At 38.7% G+C, this 16,094-nt stretch overlaps 1 protein-coding gene across 3 annotated transcripts in view; it reads left to right on the top strand.

The window, feature by feature from the left end:
* Positions 1-16,094, top strand: part of TNNI3K (TNNI3 interacting kinase) — a 290,431-nt gene that overhangs the window by 227,592 nt on the left and 46,745 nt on the right. For 2 of the 3 annotated variants that reach the window (XM_058716965.1, XM_058716963.1), the window contains 2 exons: positions 6,202-6,261; positions 9,329-9,498. In XM_058716965.1, coding sequence (XP_058572948.1) covers positions 6,202-6,261; positions 9,329-9,498 — 230 coding nt within the window. The remainder of the gene's footprint in view (positions 1-6,201; positions 6,262-9,328; positions 9,499-16,094) is intronic. The other variant, XM_058716964.1, reaches the window with a different exon arrangement.

Here is a 16,094-nt window from a genome sequence, read left to right as displayed (position 1 = left end):
AAATCATTAATTCTGTCATTCGTTCAACAATATATATTGAATGCCTTCTGTAGTCTGGACACTGCTAACATCAGTGGGAATAATGTAGTGACAACAGTAAATCCCTGCCCTCATGGGGCAGACATCCCATAAGAGATATAAATGACAAATAAAGAAATATGAAAATGGGTATTAAGTCATCTGGTAATAAGAGCTATGAAATAAATCAAGCGAAAAAGGGAGCAGATAGCACTGGCTTGGGGGTTCTAAATATGGTGAACAAGGGAAAACTCTGATAAAGTAGCGTTTGAACAAAGACCTGGAGGAGGTGAAGGCACTGGTCAGTTCTGGTAGAGAGAATAGAGAGAATACTGAAAGCAAAAATCCATGGGAGCCCGGTGTGCTTGGCCTGAGGAGGTCAGCGTGACCAAGTACACAGTAGGAAGGGAAGGTCAGGCAGTCTAAGGGCAGGCTATGTGTGCCTTACAGATGAATGTAAGGGTTTAGGTTTTTATCCAGATCAGATGAGTGTAATTGGAGTCTTTTATGAGTGATATTACTTGATCCGTAGTACATTTTTAAATGATTATTTTGGCTACTGTGTTGGTTACTCTAGCTTTGTAATATAGTTTGAAATCAGGCAGCATGAGGCCTCCAGCTTTGTCCTTTTTCAAGATTGTGTTGGCTATTTGGAGTGTTTTGTGGCTTCATACAAATTTTAGGATCATTTGTTCCATTTTCATGGAAATACGCCTTTGGAATTTTGGTAAGGACTGCACTGAATCCATAGATTGCTTTAGGTAGTATGGACATGTTAACAATATGAATTTGTCCAATCCATGAGCACAGAATATCTTTCCATTTATTTGTGTATTTTTCAATCTCTTTCATCAACATCTTATAGTTTTCAGTGTACAGATCTTTCACCTGCTTAGTCAAATTTATTCCTAAGGGTCTTATTCTTTTCAACGTAAGTAAAAATGGTTTTGTTTTCTTAATTTCGCTTTCTGACAGTCCATCACTAGTGTATAGAAACGTTACAGATTTTTGTACGTTTGGTTTTGTATCTTGCAACTTCACTGGGTTTTCTTATTAGTTCTAACAGTTTTTTGGTGGAGTTTCAAGGGTTTTCTGTCACACCATCTACATGTAATATCATGCCATCTACAAATAGTGACAGTTTTACTTCTTCCTTTCCAATTTGGATGCCTTTTATTTCTTTTTCTTGCCTAATTACTCTAGCTAGGACTCCCAATAAATACTAGGTTGAATAAAAGTGGCAAGAGTGGCATTCTTGTCTTATCCCTGATCTGAGAGGAAAAGCATTGAGTTTTTCACCATTGAGTATTATGTTAGCTGTAGGTTGGCTATCATGTTGGGAATACTTTTGATAGGCAAAGAACAGAAGCAGCAAAAGTAGTTATAAGGCAACTATACGACTACAAGAAAGATGATGATGGTTTAGATGAAAAATAGAGGTAGATTATGGATAATTTTTTATTATGATGAAATTTAATGTAACAAATTTGAGCTCAGACAAGCTATCCTGTGCAATGGAACATGTGAGGTAATCAGGAATAAACAAGGCATTGCTTATTCTCAAAGCACTTTCTAGTTAGTGACATAAACACATAAATATCTAGTTATAACACAAGGAAGAATGAAGTAAATCTAAACAAAGTTGCAAAATTAATGTTTGGAATCACTTGAACACTTAACAAAGGATGTATCTTGTGAGTTGGGCCTTGAAGAGGGCAGAGGATTTCTACAGGCAGAGAATAACAGTTAGGTAATTCTAGTCTGAGGAAATAGTAACAATGTCCTACATTAGGCAAAAGACCTAATGTCAGTTCATTTTTTTAAGCCTACCTGAGCTGCTTAGTCAACCCCATGCATATGTGGTCCAGAGGTCAGCCAGAGATTTAAACAGAGTTTATATGCAGATCCTGGGGCTCCCTTTCTCAGACTCTTTTCTTCCAGAATCTCCCCTCATTTTCTAGCAGGATTCTAGGATGGCCACCAAGATCCCTGCCCCCTGGTATACGTGCCAAGGATAATCCCCTCCCCTTAAATATGGGCAGAACTCATGAATATGATGAAATATTACTCCTATAATTATGTTTCTTCATATGGCAAAAGGAAAAGCATCCTAGGTAGGCCTGATCTAATCAGATGAGCCCTTTAAGAGCAGAGACTGTTTCTCCAGTTGTCACAGAGGAAGAAGAGAAACATGTCCTTGCTGGCCAGGAAGAAAACAAATGGCCATGTTGTGAACGACTTAATAGGGACCATGTGGCAAGAAACTGTGCATTCTCCAGAATCTGAGTCATCCCTGAATTACTATTGGCAAGAAAACGCGACCTGAGTCATACAACCACAAGGAAATGAATTCTTAAAAAAAAAAAAAAAAAAATTAACATGTATTTATTGAGACAGAGAGAGAAAAGCATGAGCAGGGGAGGGGCATAGAGAGAGGGAGACACAGAATCCAAAGCAGGCTCCAGGCTCTGAGCTGTCAGCACAGAGTCTGACACGGGGCTCGTACTTGTGAACCATGAGATCATGACCTGAACTGAAGTCAGACGCCCAACCAACTGAGCCACCCAGGAGCCCCTGAAATTATTTCTTCAATAACCAGTGATCTTAGAAGAGGTCTTGAGCCTCAGATGAGAATCACAGTGCTAGCTGACACCTTGATTTTAGTCTGGTGAGACCCTGAGCAAAGGACCCAGTTATTTTGCACTCAACTCCTAACCCATGGAAACTGTAAGATAATAAATGGGTATCGTTTTAAACCACTAAATTTGTGATAACTTGTTATAAAACCATAGCTAAAAAACTTTGATTGCCCTGAATTTTATCTTCTGTTTTTTTAAGCAACCAAGCCTGCAGGCTTTCATAAGAATTTTAATTGTTCCCTAAGACGTAGATGAGGTCTGCCCTTAGGGTAGGTGTTGTAAAAAAATTTTTAAAGCGGAAGACTTACTACATGCCTTTCCTTTTTTCTAATTGACTCCCCTCCAGAATCTACCAGCTTTTGTTCCCTCTCTTCTGCCTTCAGGTAGCTGTCTTTTATATTTAGTCCAGAGTTTACAGCTGTCTGGGGGAGGGTCCATCTGCTATAAATGCTATCTGACCATTCAGTTTCTGGATACCCTTTGAAAGCAGAATGAATGTGATTTCCTGGTAGATTAGGAGCAAGAGTATGACAAAGAAAGAAATTAGAGATTAGTCTATGGTTTTTGGCCTCTGTAAGTGAAAGGATGGTGTTGCCATTTACTGAAGCAGGGAAGACTATAAATATAAGAAATTGCATATGTGAATTTAGCCTAGGGAGTGTACTGGGCTAGATATAGATATTTGGGAGTTGTTTTTTAAAACCATGAGACAGAATTAAGCCCTCAACAAATTAACTCTAAAGATAGATGAGAAGAGACCCAAAGCCTGAGTCCTGGTGCAATCCAGAATTTAAAGATAAAGAAGAAAAGCAAAATTAACAGAGGAGACTGAGAAAGAGCAAGTGAGAGAAGAGAAAAATAGTGAGAAGTAGTGACCTTAAATCCTATTAAAGAATGTTTCAGGCATAAATGAATTATTATCTGTATTTAATGCAGTGCCAAATAGGCTGAGCTTTGAAACTTAACCTTTGAATTTAGCAATGTGGAGACAGGTCTTTGTATCCTAAACAAGAGCAGGGTTAGCAAAGTGTTACAGGAGAAAACGTGATTTGGGTGGAGGTCTCATGGAAGGAAGTAAAAGACTGTGAATTTAGGCAATTCTTTTGAGCAATTTTGGCGAATAGAGAAAATGGAGTACTAGCTTGAGGAAGAAGTGGAGTCAAGAGTTTTATTTTGTTGCTTATTTGTTTTTAAGATGGAAGAATTAATAGTATGTTGGGATTAAATAAAAGAAACATTGGTGATGCAAGAAAAGTAGAAGAGAAAATTATTGTTAGAGCAATACGCTTGAAGATAGGCAGGGATAAGAATTGGCCTCAGAGAGAATCAGGCAAAATTCATCCATGAAAGTGGGACTGAAGGCAAATTATGTGAATTTAGGCATTGGTGAGTGGTCAGTGTAGTAGTGGGAATTAGACATTTGAGGAAAGAGGAGAAGGTACAAGACCAGTCTGGAGTGTGAAAGAGCGAGTGAACTAAAAATGTGTAATCTCCCAAGGGAGTACTGAGGGTGCACTTGAGGTTAGAGGGAAATGATTTTTTTTTTATTGTTGAGAAAGAAAAAGAGAGAGAGAGAGAGAGAGAGAGAGAGAGAGCACACATGTGTGGGCGAGGGGCAGAGAGAGAAGTGGGGGGTGATGGGATTCGAAGCAGGCTCTGCAGTGACAGCAGAGAACCTGACGTGGGGCTTGAACTCACAAACCATGAGATTATGACCTGAGCTGAAGTGGGACACTTAACCAACTGAGCCACCCAGGCTCCCCTAGAGGGACATGATTTTGAAGTAAGTCCAGTCAGGATGGATTCAGTCAAGATTGGGATTTTTCCCAATACTGTATAAAAGGCATGATAAGGCAAGGGAGTTGAGGTAGTATGGAAGAGAGTGATTATGATTGCCAGTGAAATCTAAGCTAAGCACAGGAAGAAACAAGGTGAGTAAATGACAGTGAAAAGGTGGTAAGATGAACAAAAAATAGGGGAGATTAGATGAAAAATAGGTAGGTAGATATGGACATATGTATGTACATAGAAAATATTAGCAAAAACATGTTTTTTTAAGGCTGAGTGATAGATACATGAAGGTTTATTGAATTGTTCTCTCATACTTTAGGGTATATTTGAAAATGTTCACAATAAAAAGTTGGTTTCTTAAAGTGGTAAGATGGTTTGTGTAGTTAAAGATTGTTGGAGTCAGGGTTTCAGAAGAAGTAAGCTAGAAAGAAAGGAGATATAGAGCCAAGATAGTGATCTGATGGAAATTGACAGATTGGAGACACTGAAGGGTTGCAGACCTTGTTAGTAACAGGGTCAATCTAGGGAGCTATGTGACTACCTACCAGGAAGGTGGGGTGTAAGATCAAGGCAGAAGAGGAGACAAAGGAACCCAGAGGTCAGACTATTGTGATGATGAGCTACATGGATATTAAAAGCACTAAGTAGTGTTAGCATGGCAGGAAGCCAAACACTAAAGCCTTCAAAGAATGGGGGAGAATGACTGGTGGGAGAGCTTGATGAACCAGTGGTTTTTAGAGGAGAAACCATTCGGAAGTTGCAGGAACAGTAAGGAATACCCAGAACTCTACTCACCCCATCACCTCCCCCACCAACCAGAAGGTACCAGGAATATGCAAGATAAAACAGCTTCCACTTGAGTGGGCTCTAGGGGAAGTAGTGTCCTCAGGGGAGGGCTGGATATTAAGGGAGAAATTGTTCTACTAGGAATCTAAATTAGTCAGTTACTGCACCTGAATGTTAAATTGGGCTATCCACCTCCTGGCAGTAAAAGTTACATAAAGGAGAAATGATAGGTTATATAGTCCTTAGGATCTGACAAAAGGAGGCATATAATTTCTTCCAAAGAGAACAACACTTTCTAAAATTCCCAGAATTTTTTTCATAGATCCATAATCATTTTTGCATCCCTAGCAACTAGAACAAAGTTTGGAATATGATCAGAATACAGTAAATGCTTGTTTAAGCAGACTCATCTGACACAGAAGTTGATAACGAACAATGTCTTTAAGGGCAGGTTTTTTAATATAAAAAGCTTATCTTAACCCTAAAATAGGATATAGTCATGAGGTTTCTATTGATCTCAGCTTTGAATCTGAGGTGGCATTTTTCAAAAATGAAGCTAATTATAAAATTTGCTTTAGTCGTTCTTTTCCTACAGACACATTGTACAGTATATTATAAGGCACTGAGATAGTTAACAGTTTTTAGTATTCACTTTTATTCTTTCATTTTGAAGAGGAAAACCTGCCATTTAAAAGCATGCAAAGCTAATTAAAGCTTTTCCACTATTTCATTATCTGAATGTAGTTGCAAATTCTGACTTAAAACTCTTATCAGAAGGAGACTCAACATCCCTCCCTGAACAGCAAATGAACATTCAATTAACACTTCAATACAAGTGTATTTTAAATAAAAATATACTTTATTGTTAATCTCATTCTTTACAAATGCAAATACCCAATTTTAAAATCCAAAGAGAGTTGCCTCCCTTTTATTCTTTGGGGGAAAAAAGTCTTTTCTTTATTTACAGGGAAGACCCGAATTTTCTGAAGTTGTTACCAAGTTAGAAGAGTGTCTCTGCAACATTGAGGTAAGAACTTTAGCTTCTGAAATATGTCCATAAAAAAAATCTTGAGTATCCAAGGGTGTTGGGGAATAAGTAAGATGGTGCTTCTAGAAAGATAGTAGGTATGGAGGTCTATAACTTCATTCATATTTTTAACCTGTTCATTAAGTTTCTAGGGTGGACTAACTGAATCTATAGGGATAAAAACAAATCCAGCATGAATCTAGGCCTTCCCAACAAATAATCAGTCAGGCAAATGGACACAGGTATGCCAAGCTTTAAAATTAACATGTAAAAACTTGAAAATACAGTAGTGACCCCTGGGGGGCTCAGTCCCTTAAGCATCTGACTCTTGATGCAGCTTACGTCCTGATCTCATGGTTTGTGAGATCAATAGAGCCTGCTTGGGATTCTCTCTCCCTCTCCCTGTCCTCCTCCCCTGCTTGCTTGCAAGTGCATGCAAATACGTTAGAAGTTAATTGTTTAAATCAACTTTTTTCTATACAAAAGCTCCTATATACAGTGAAACATAAATTAAATTTTAAGCCACTGTGTATTTATGCTCAATAAGAAAGGGAAAATTATCACTAAAATTAGTGCATAAATTAATTGGGATGCATTGCTTTTATACCACACATATGTTGCATAAAGTGATATATATTGGTAATCAGGCTAATGAAATTTTCTTCCCTTAATATCAAGGAGCTGTTTGCTTTAATTTTCTCTCTAATTGCCTTAATTTTCTATACACCTGGTCAGAAGATAGCATTTGAAAATAAGTAAGGACGCTAAAACATGAGCACTAATTCAAAAATAATAATATATTCCCAAGGCAAATGAATGCTGCAAGAGAGGGGGGTGGATATCACACATATAGGCTCATATATACATATACATATGAAGGGAAGGGCCAAAACAGGGGGAACAGCATCAACCCGAGATTGCACAGTGAAATTCCAAAGTGGAACCATCCCACTTTTTTTCCCTAAAAAAAAAAATCTCAACTTAGTGTCATTAGAACCCAGTTTATCGGGAAAGGGTTCCAGGTCTTCACTTACAGCCTGGAGTGAATGGCTCTGTCTCATAACTCTTTACCAGAACTTCTAAAAAGGAAGTTTTGTATGTAGGAAGTAGCTTCAGTCTTTGGACATTAAACTTTCATTCCTTTCTCTTCGGTCCTGAAACATATATATTTGGTGGGGCTTGAGCAGCCCCTACCAACAAGAGAATCTTCCAGAGGCCTTGAATGTTGAAAGACACTTTTAAGGCTTGAGTTCCAAGTGTCCTCTCACTTGGAAACTTTGAGTTTCTCAGGGCAAAACTGCTGGGGATATAGCCAATTAGATGAAAGAGATATCCAAGTCTGGGGAATATATCCAATTAGATGAAAGAGTGGATTCCAGAAACAAGAGACAATGGTAGGACTTCCTAAACTAGTTTGTCTTCTTATACTGACCAAGCCTCTTAGCACAATCTCCCCTCATAGAGAAGATGAATAACTATATTCAAGAGAACTTGCTGGACTGGGTTGTACTAAATAATGGACCCAAATCAGCTTTCAGGGGCTTGGTTTGTGGAATTCCATATATCAGAAGATAAAATGATGGGACATGTCTAACAAGAATCAGTATAACATCACACACCAGGATCAAAGAAACAACAGTAAGAATATCAAATGGTGGAGATATGGTTTAGGAGCATGATGAATGTCAATGGATAACAAACTCTGTGGAAGTTAGAATGTGAAGTAGCTGTCTTGCTACAGAATAAGGATGGAATTATTCCTCTCTCTTCTGAGATAGCCAAACAAAATAGTACCCAGTTTTGTCCTTTTAAAAGGATAATTATAACTGGAACACAAATTTTAGGGGAGAGATATCAGAATGATGAATGGATTGAAATCATGTATGTAAGAACCAATTAGAGGAACCAGGGGTGTTTGTCCCAGAGAAGAGAAAATCAGGATGAGTCCAAGAGCTGTTTTTTAAACATCTGAAAAATGATCACATGCAAAGGGATTGGCCTTGTTTTCTATGGGCCAACAGATAGAAATGAAGGGTAATTAAGGTTTTTGTTTTGTTTTGTTTTGTTTTGTTTTGTTTTGTTTTGTTTTAATGAGAAAGAACTTTCTTTCTAATTGTCAGATCTGTCCTAAGATAAATGAACAGATCTGGAGGCAGTGAGTTCCCCATCACTGGAAGCTCCCCATCAGCTTGCATAGCTAACTTGGAAAAGAGGCACGGAAAAGATTCAATCATTGAAGAGTTTGAAGGTTCATTTCAACACTGATATCACATGATTCTCAGAGCTTTACTTAGAAATGTCTTGGCTACTATGAAGAGCCTAGAATTTACATATATTATATTTTTGAACCCAAACCTACTGTCTACATGTCTTAGGAAATTATAATGTCAAAGCACTAATGTTCTCAGTTGGGTTAGGTAAAGTGCATAAACAGCAAGGTCGTCAGAAATTCAAGAAAACTACTCTCCTATTTTTTCTCTACTCCTTCTCATTTTCTTCCCTCAATACTCTTCTATTTTCTAGCTACATTTAACTATTTGTAACTATTTTTAAAAATTCTCTCCCAAAGACTCTCTTTAGTCCTCATGCTTGCCAGACATTAAAGCATCCTTCATTTTATAAAATGGATGTATTCTTGGAAAAGTGTATAAATTCATTTTATGTAAAGGAAATAATTTCATATAAGGGGGATAATTTTAAGCTACAATTTAAAGGAACTCTGCCATGAATCTTATCACCATTGTGAAAAATGTAATCTTTTAGCCATTAAATAATCACCTTCTAAATATCTATTTTATGAATCTGATTTGAGCCTACCATGTTTTCTGAAAGATGAGTGTAAGTTTAAAGGGCCAGCTCTCAGCATAGAACTGGGTCAAAAAAGTAAATTAAGTGAGCCATGTGTTGCCATCAGAGGCCGATAGGAAAAGCCAGAAGCAAGCTGAGATGAATAGAAATTAAAAATGAGAAATCCTAGAATAGAAAGCTAAAATAAATCTATATTCTATTCTTTGCCCTAAGCCTGTTAGTTTTATTAAAGGATTGAAACTACCCCTTCTTCACTCAGCTGATGTCTCCCGCATCAAGTAACAGCAGTGGGTCTCTGTCACCTTCCTCTTCTTCTGACTGCCTGGTGAGCCGTGGAGGGCCTGGCCGGAGCCATGTGGCAGCTTTACGAAGTCGTTTTGAGTTGGAATATGCTCTAAATGCAAGGTCCTATGCTGCCTGGTCCCAAAGGTGAGTAGCAATCTAAGCAACAATCTCACAGTCCAGATGAATTCCAGAATCTCATGAAGATAGTTATCTGATGTGGTTAGTATCAATGGGGGATTTACCACCCCATGCCAAACTTTGAAGTAAGAGGATTTAGCCCATTTTTCTTATAATATTATATGAATATTATGGGACCGAAAAATAGGAGTTTTATTATTTGTTAGTTTAGTAATTCTAAGTTTCAAGTAACAGCAGTTAACTCTAGCTTAAGTAAGAATTGTGTAGCTACAGCAACAAAGGGAATTTATTGAAAGTATTTTGTGATTATCTTATGGAATCCAAGGAAGAATTCCTTGTGTGGCAACCAAGAAACAGCTTTAGGATCTGAGCACCAATGGTTCAGCACACTGAGGATTACTCTATGACCCAGCAATTCCACTCCTAGGTATATACCCTAAAGAATTGAAAACAAGTACTCCAACAAATACTTGTACTCAAATGTTTAGAGCAGTCCTATTCACAATAGCCAAAAGGTGGAAACAACCCAAATATCCATTAACAGATGAGCAGATAAACAAAATGTGGTACGCACACAATAAGATGTTCTTCAGTCATGCTACAACATGGATGAACCTTGAAAACTTGCCTTCATTGGAAAGAGACTGAGCACAAAGACCACATGTTATATGATCCTATTTATATGAATATTCAGAATAAGTGTGTGAGTCAATTCAGGCTGCCATAACAAGATACCACAGACTGGATGGTTTAAATAAGAGAAATTTACTTTTTCACCAGGGGAGACTGAAGGTCTGAGATTAGGGTGCCAACATGGTCAGACTCCAGTGGGAATTACAGATGCTCATCTTCCTTGCTCACAGATGGCTTTCTTCTCACTGTGCTCTCACATGGCAAAGAGAGTTCTGCAATCTTCACCTTTTTATAAGGGCACCAGTCCTGTAGGATCAGGACATCACTCTTCTGACCTCATTTAAACTTAATCACCTCCTTAAAGGCCCCATCTCCAGTATCCTCACATAAGGGGTTAGTGCTTCAACATACAAATTAGGTGGGAGGGTGACACAACTCAATCCATAATAGGTAATATGTAAACCCATTATAAAAAAAAAGAAAAGATCAGATTGGTAGTTGCCAGAGGCTGGGGTGGGGATGGGAAATTAGGAATAAAGGCTTAATGAGTACAGGGTTTTGTTTTGGGGTGATGAAAATATTTTGGAACTAGATAGAGGTCATTGTAAAACACTGTGAATGCACTAAATGTCACCAAATTGTTTACCTTAACATGGTTAATTGCATTTATATGAACTTTACCTTAGAGAGAGAGAGAGAGAGAGAGAGAGAGAGAGAGAGAGAGAGAGAGAGAGAGAGAGAGAAACTTAACTAAAGGAGCAAGTCAGAAAAAGAGGGAAAAAAAGTTCAACATTCTTCCATAGCAAGCTCTACCATTTACATGCCCCTGTTCCTCTCAATAGGAGATCTTTTTGTCTCTCAGCTTAATTGGAAAGCTTCAAGAAGAGATATATTAGTTATGTAGTACCATAATAATTCTTTATAAAATGCATACCAAAATTCAACAATATTTGATCATAAGCTTTTATTTCTTGCTCATGTGCCTGTGAACTGCTTATTGGTGGGCTTGACTCTGAGCACAGATTTTATCCAGTGCTATTCCACATGTCTTTCTCTGTCCTCAGACCAGCAGCTACCTGAGACATGTTCTTCTCATGGACAAAGGCTAGGAACTCAAGAAGACAGACCCAGCTTCCCATGCTCATTTAAAGCCTATGTTCAAGTTGCATCCTATGGCTTTCTATGGGCCAGCTCTAGTGGCAAGTCACATAGCTGAGTCCAACGTCCAATAGGAAGAGAAAATATATATACACACCCTCTAATAGAAAGAACTGAAAAGTCACATGACAAAAGGCGTAGATACAGAAACCATAATGAATTAAGAATAAATGGAGTCTGCCATGAGAGAGAGAATGTGATTGGCCGTTTTTGGATCAAATGGCCACTGCTGGTATAAGCAACATGATTAGAGTGGCAGTGGGGTCATATTTCATTAATATAAGCATGGCTGCCAGGAACCCCTGTTCTGGATGGGAAACAGAAATGGCATTTACTTGTAAGCTGAATGGATACCCTACTGCATATATACTGCAACCTATGGAAATCTGAAAAAAAATGGCTTAAAATATCTGTTCTTCTGCATGAGCTCCTGAGCATTTACACATGAGCTGCTCTACATGTATACTCAGGCACACATATAAATGCCTATACACTCACTCACACTCTCCATCATCAGAGTAAGAAATTTTACCCTGAAGATGGAGAAGGATTATCTGGAGTTATCAAGGATCTTATACCATACACAAATTGCTCATGTTGCTTTTTTAGCTGTAGTTATTATATTCTAGGTCTAACAAAAGAGTGGCAGCTACAGCTATGAAGAGATGGGAATCTGAATCATGAAGCCTTTAATCTACAGAATGTCATAAAATTAAGTATCAGCAGGTTGATTGATAACCAGGCAAACTGGACACAATTCTTTATTAGATTCCAGTCTCTTATATAATTTCATAAAGGGCCCATAGGCCAAGATTAGATTAGGCTCAGTCACAGCATTGTCTTCTAGTTCCATTTGGTCTTCCTACTCTTTACTTGTGGTTTTAAAATGAATTCTCTGAATGGTCAGATTTTGATATTTCCAAAGCACAGTCACCTGAAGTATGTCTACTTTGAGGCAGAGGTTAAGAGGATAAGTTGTGGAGTCATACAGACTGAGGTTCACTCTCAGCTTTGCTATTTACCAGCCCAATGATCTTAGGCACGTTTCTTAAGTCTTATACATAAAATAGAGATAATAACACCAGCTGTTAGGATTGTTATTGAGAGAGGCAGTATTGTCACAGGAGTGAGTGAGTGATTAAAAGATGCCAGTAGACCCAAGCAAAAAATACAAGTTCCAGGAATGTAGGTAAGTCACACAATTTACAATTCAGAGACAGCTACACAGCACGGGAGGCACCGGTGTGCTCCCAATCGGGTGAGTTGGGGGTGGAGGGAATACAACTTCTCTGGCCTTCAAGAACCCCGAGAAATATACCACTGCTAATAAAACTGCTCAAATGGGGTGGGAAAAACCCATCAGGTTTTTTGAGATGTTCCTTTTGATATTCTCATAAGATTTCTTCTACCTTTCTGGCCCTTCACAACTGTTGCAGAATTCTGCTAAGTCTTTGTCTCTCTACTTGGTTCAGGTTTCTTTTAACAATGTAGTACATCCTGAGTATTTGCTGTGAGGGTGCATTGAATGTCAGTGTGTTAGCTGTACTATCCCTCCAGCAAGTTCAGTCTCTGGACTGCTTGAAATCAACTACAGAAATAGGTGAAGCATTTAGCTAAGCTGTCAGATTCACTAAAATAGGAATCATGTCTGTTTTATTCATAACTCTACCCCTAGTATCCAGCAGTATGGTTGGCATAAAGTCGATGCATAGTAAATATTTGTTTCATAGATAAAGATTTGGATACATTGGCTCAACAAATTATAATTGTTATTAATTTTAAACATAATCAGTGAAAAAGCTTTAATTTCTCTGTGCTTTCCATTTATATACCTATCACTATTGAGTGCATGCTGCATGCTGGATGCTATTTTAGACACTGAGTTGTCATCTAAGTAAACCTTAGGAAGTAGGTATTCCAATTTTACAGATGAGGAAACTGAGGCTTAGAAAGGATAAGTCACTTTCCTGAGTTTATGGAGGCAGAGCTAGAATTCTCACCTAAGTCTCTTCTATGCTTACTGAATTTCTCTGGCACAGGAGTTGGCACTTTTCAGAAGCTTGATATATTTTCCCAATACTCATATTGTTGGACTTCTTCCAGTTTCTTCTGGAAGTCGGTCAGGGAAAGAATTCAGCTACTTCTCCTAAGCCTGCCTTTTCAGCTTTTATATATGAAAGACAGAGCAAGTGAGACCAGAGATCAATAGGTTCTTAAAGTCAAAGAGCCTGAGGATACAGGAACTGATGGAGTAAGCCCAGCAGGGCCACGAGTTTAACAGCCTGCAAGACAGTGGCTCTCCACTCTGGCTGCACATTAGAATCACCCGGGGAACTTTTACAAGTACCAATGCCCAGGACTAATTAAACCAAAACACATGGGGGTGGCACCCAGACGTCAGAAGCTTGTAACATCTCCCAGATGATTCTAATATACCTCTGAGTATGAGAAGCACGCTAGAAGAGAATGCTACAGTGCTAACCTGTCAGTCACTCCGGGGGAAGGGGATACAACCAAGGGGATAAACAAGGAGAGGCAAGTGAGAGCAGAGGTGACCCAGCAGCTGTAACCAAAGGATATAGTTTTGAAGGTTGACTACCTGTGTGGCCTCTCCCAGAAATCCTTGCAGTGTGCTAGTGACTGCTGATCTAAGAGGCATCCTAACTCGTTAGAATCACACAGGTGGAATTTTTAGCCTGGCATCATGCTTTTAAGAGAATGGTGTAGTCCTAACTAATGTATGCTTCCAATTCTGGGTCTCACAGCCCCCAACAGTGCCTTTAAAATGGTGCATTTATTTTTCAGTTTTTGGTTATGAAGTTCATAGCCTGTACTTTTATGATGCAGGATTTGGTGATGGCTTTGGTTGCTGTTCCTTTGCATATTTGTTTTTACTGATCATTGTTGTTCTTCCTAAAATAAATGTCAAGATGGGAAATAGTCAGATATTTTTTCCACAGGTTATAGGGATTTGTCAGTTCCTACTGAAACCACAAATTGCTGAAATCTGAGATTGAGGAAGGCGCTTCTGAAGTACTGCCTCTTTTAAAATATTTTGTGTCTCTAGATATATTTGGAAAACTAAGCATGTGGCACTTGCTCCTCCCACTGGGTATGAAATCTTTCCCATCTTGTACATGGATTACATCATGTAAATTTAGAAATGACAAAGTGATACACAACCTTTCAGATGTGAAAACCAATTAGTGTTTGTGTGGGGCTGGGCTCTGAGAATAGAACGCCACGACCTAGTTAGCTGTCCAGGAGAAGAAAACCAGAGATCCAGGGACTGCAACTGTAAAACAGATACATTTGGAATTAATTTTTCACATTACGAAAGGGTCCATCAAAAGGTTTCTTTAAATAGAAAGCTTGCCGAGTGCACTTGGAATGCAATTTGACTTATAAAAGTTGAATGTAAGTTATAAAATTTTAATTTACACATAGTTTTTCCGGAATGCAGCAATTGTGTAAGATGATAGCACCCTGAAACTGATGTTCCTGGGAGGAATGAAAAAAAAAAAAAGGAGAGTGGTGAGAAGAGTGTGACCATTTGCTGTTATGGAGCAGAATGTTTATCAAGTACAAGCAATAGTGTCTCCTTCTTATCAGCAAAGGTCAACACTCTCTTTTTCATCTACCACCTCTCCTACATGCATCTTTGTACTGAACCTTCCCTCAGGCTCTTTGAATGTGCTCTTCCGTTCTTCATCCCCATTTCATCCCCAATTTATTTCTCTCACCAGCTCACCACATCAGCAATCTCAACACTGTGCTCATGAGCACTTTCAGCTCCTCCTACCTTGCTTCTCTCGTCTTCATGAGTTTTCTTGTGATGTCATATTAACCCTCAGCTCCAACTCTCACACACACACACAGACACACACACAGTTAACCCCCCAGTCCTTATGTCTCACATGACCATTCTGCTTCCTTTGTCTTTAAACTTCTCTCCCCTTCCGGCTTTCTTCTGGCCTTAATCCACTTAACACTCTACTGCCAGCATGACCTTTCCTTCTGTAGAACTCCTGTTACATCATTACTCTACTTTGAAACCGCCAATAATTCTCCATTACCTCTAAAATTAAGTGAAATTATGTCATCCTGAAATCCAAAATGATCAATGGTACGTTTTCCAGTTATACCTCCTGCTGAGTATCATATGTTCCAATGGTTCTAGGCAGAGAGCGATACAGTTACTTCTCTTCTCAAATGCATGCTAGGAGTTTGGGATCTGTGTGAGGCACTTTTTGGTAGTCCCAGTGACCAAAGGAGGTGCAACCAGTGTTTAGTTGGCTAAGGCCAGAGTATTGAACTTCCTACAATGTTTTGGACAATTCCACAAAATAAAGAATTATTCTGTACAGGGGTACCTGGGTGGCTCAGTTGGTTAAGTGTCTCACTCTTGGTTTCAGCTCAGGTGAGAATCTTGTGGTTTGTGGGATCAAGCCCTGCATCAGGCCCTACATTGACAGCATAGAGCCTGCTTGGGGTTCTCTCTCTCTCTCTCTCTCTCTCTCTCTCAAAATAAATAAACTTAAAAAAAATTATCCTGTATAAAATAGCAATAACATCCCCAGTAATGCACACTGTTAGACAAACTAGGAGTTCTACTATGTCCCATACATACCCTGTGTTGAACCTATTGTTAACCTATCCCCATACCCTATATTTTTTAACCTTGACACCCCCCAATCTTGTCAAAGTATTAATAAGCCATCAGTAATATCTCAATCAGCTTAATCACTAGATCATAAGGGAGGCTTTTCTGGGGCTACCCCATCGCCACCCATGCCTTACTATGGGTCACA

The sequence above is a fragment of the Neofelis nebulosa genome, chromosome 2, assembly GCF_028018385.1.
Source record: "Neofelis nebulosa isolate mNeoNeb1 chromosome 2, mNeoNeb1.pri, whole genome shotgun sequence".
Classification (NCBI taxonomy): domain Eukaryota; kingdom Metazoa; phylum Chordata; class Mammalia; order Carnivora; family Felidae; genus Neofelis; species Neofelis nebulosa.
Note: the sequence above shows the minus strand (reverse complement) of the source record. Positions and strands in the feature narration are given on the sequence as shown.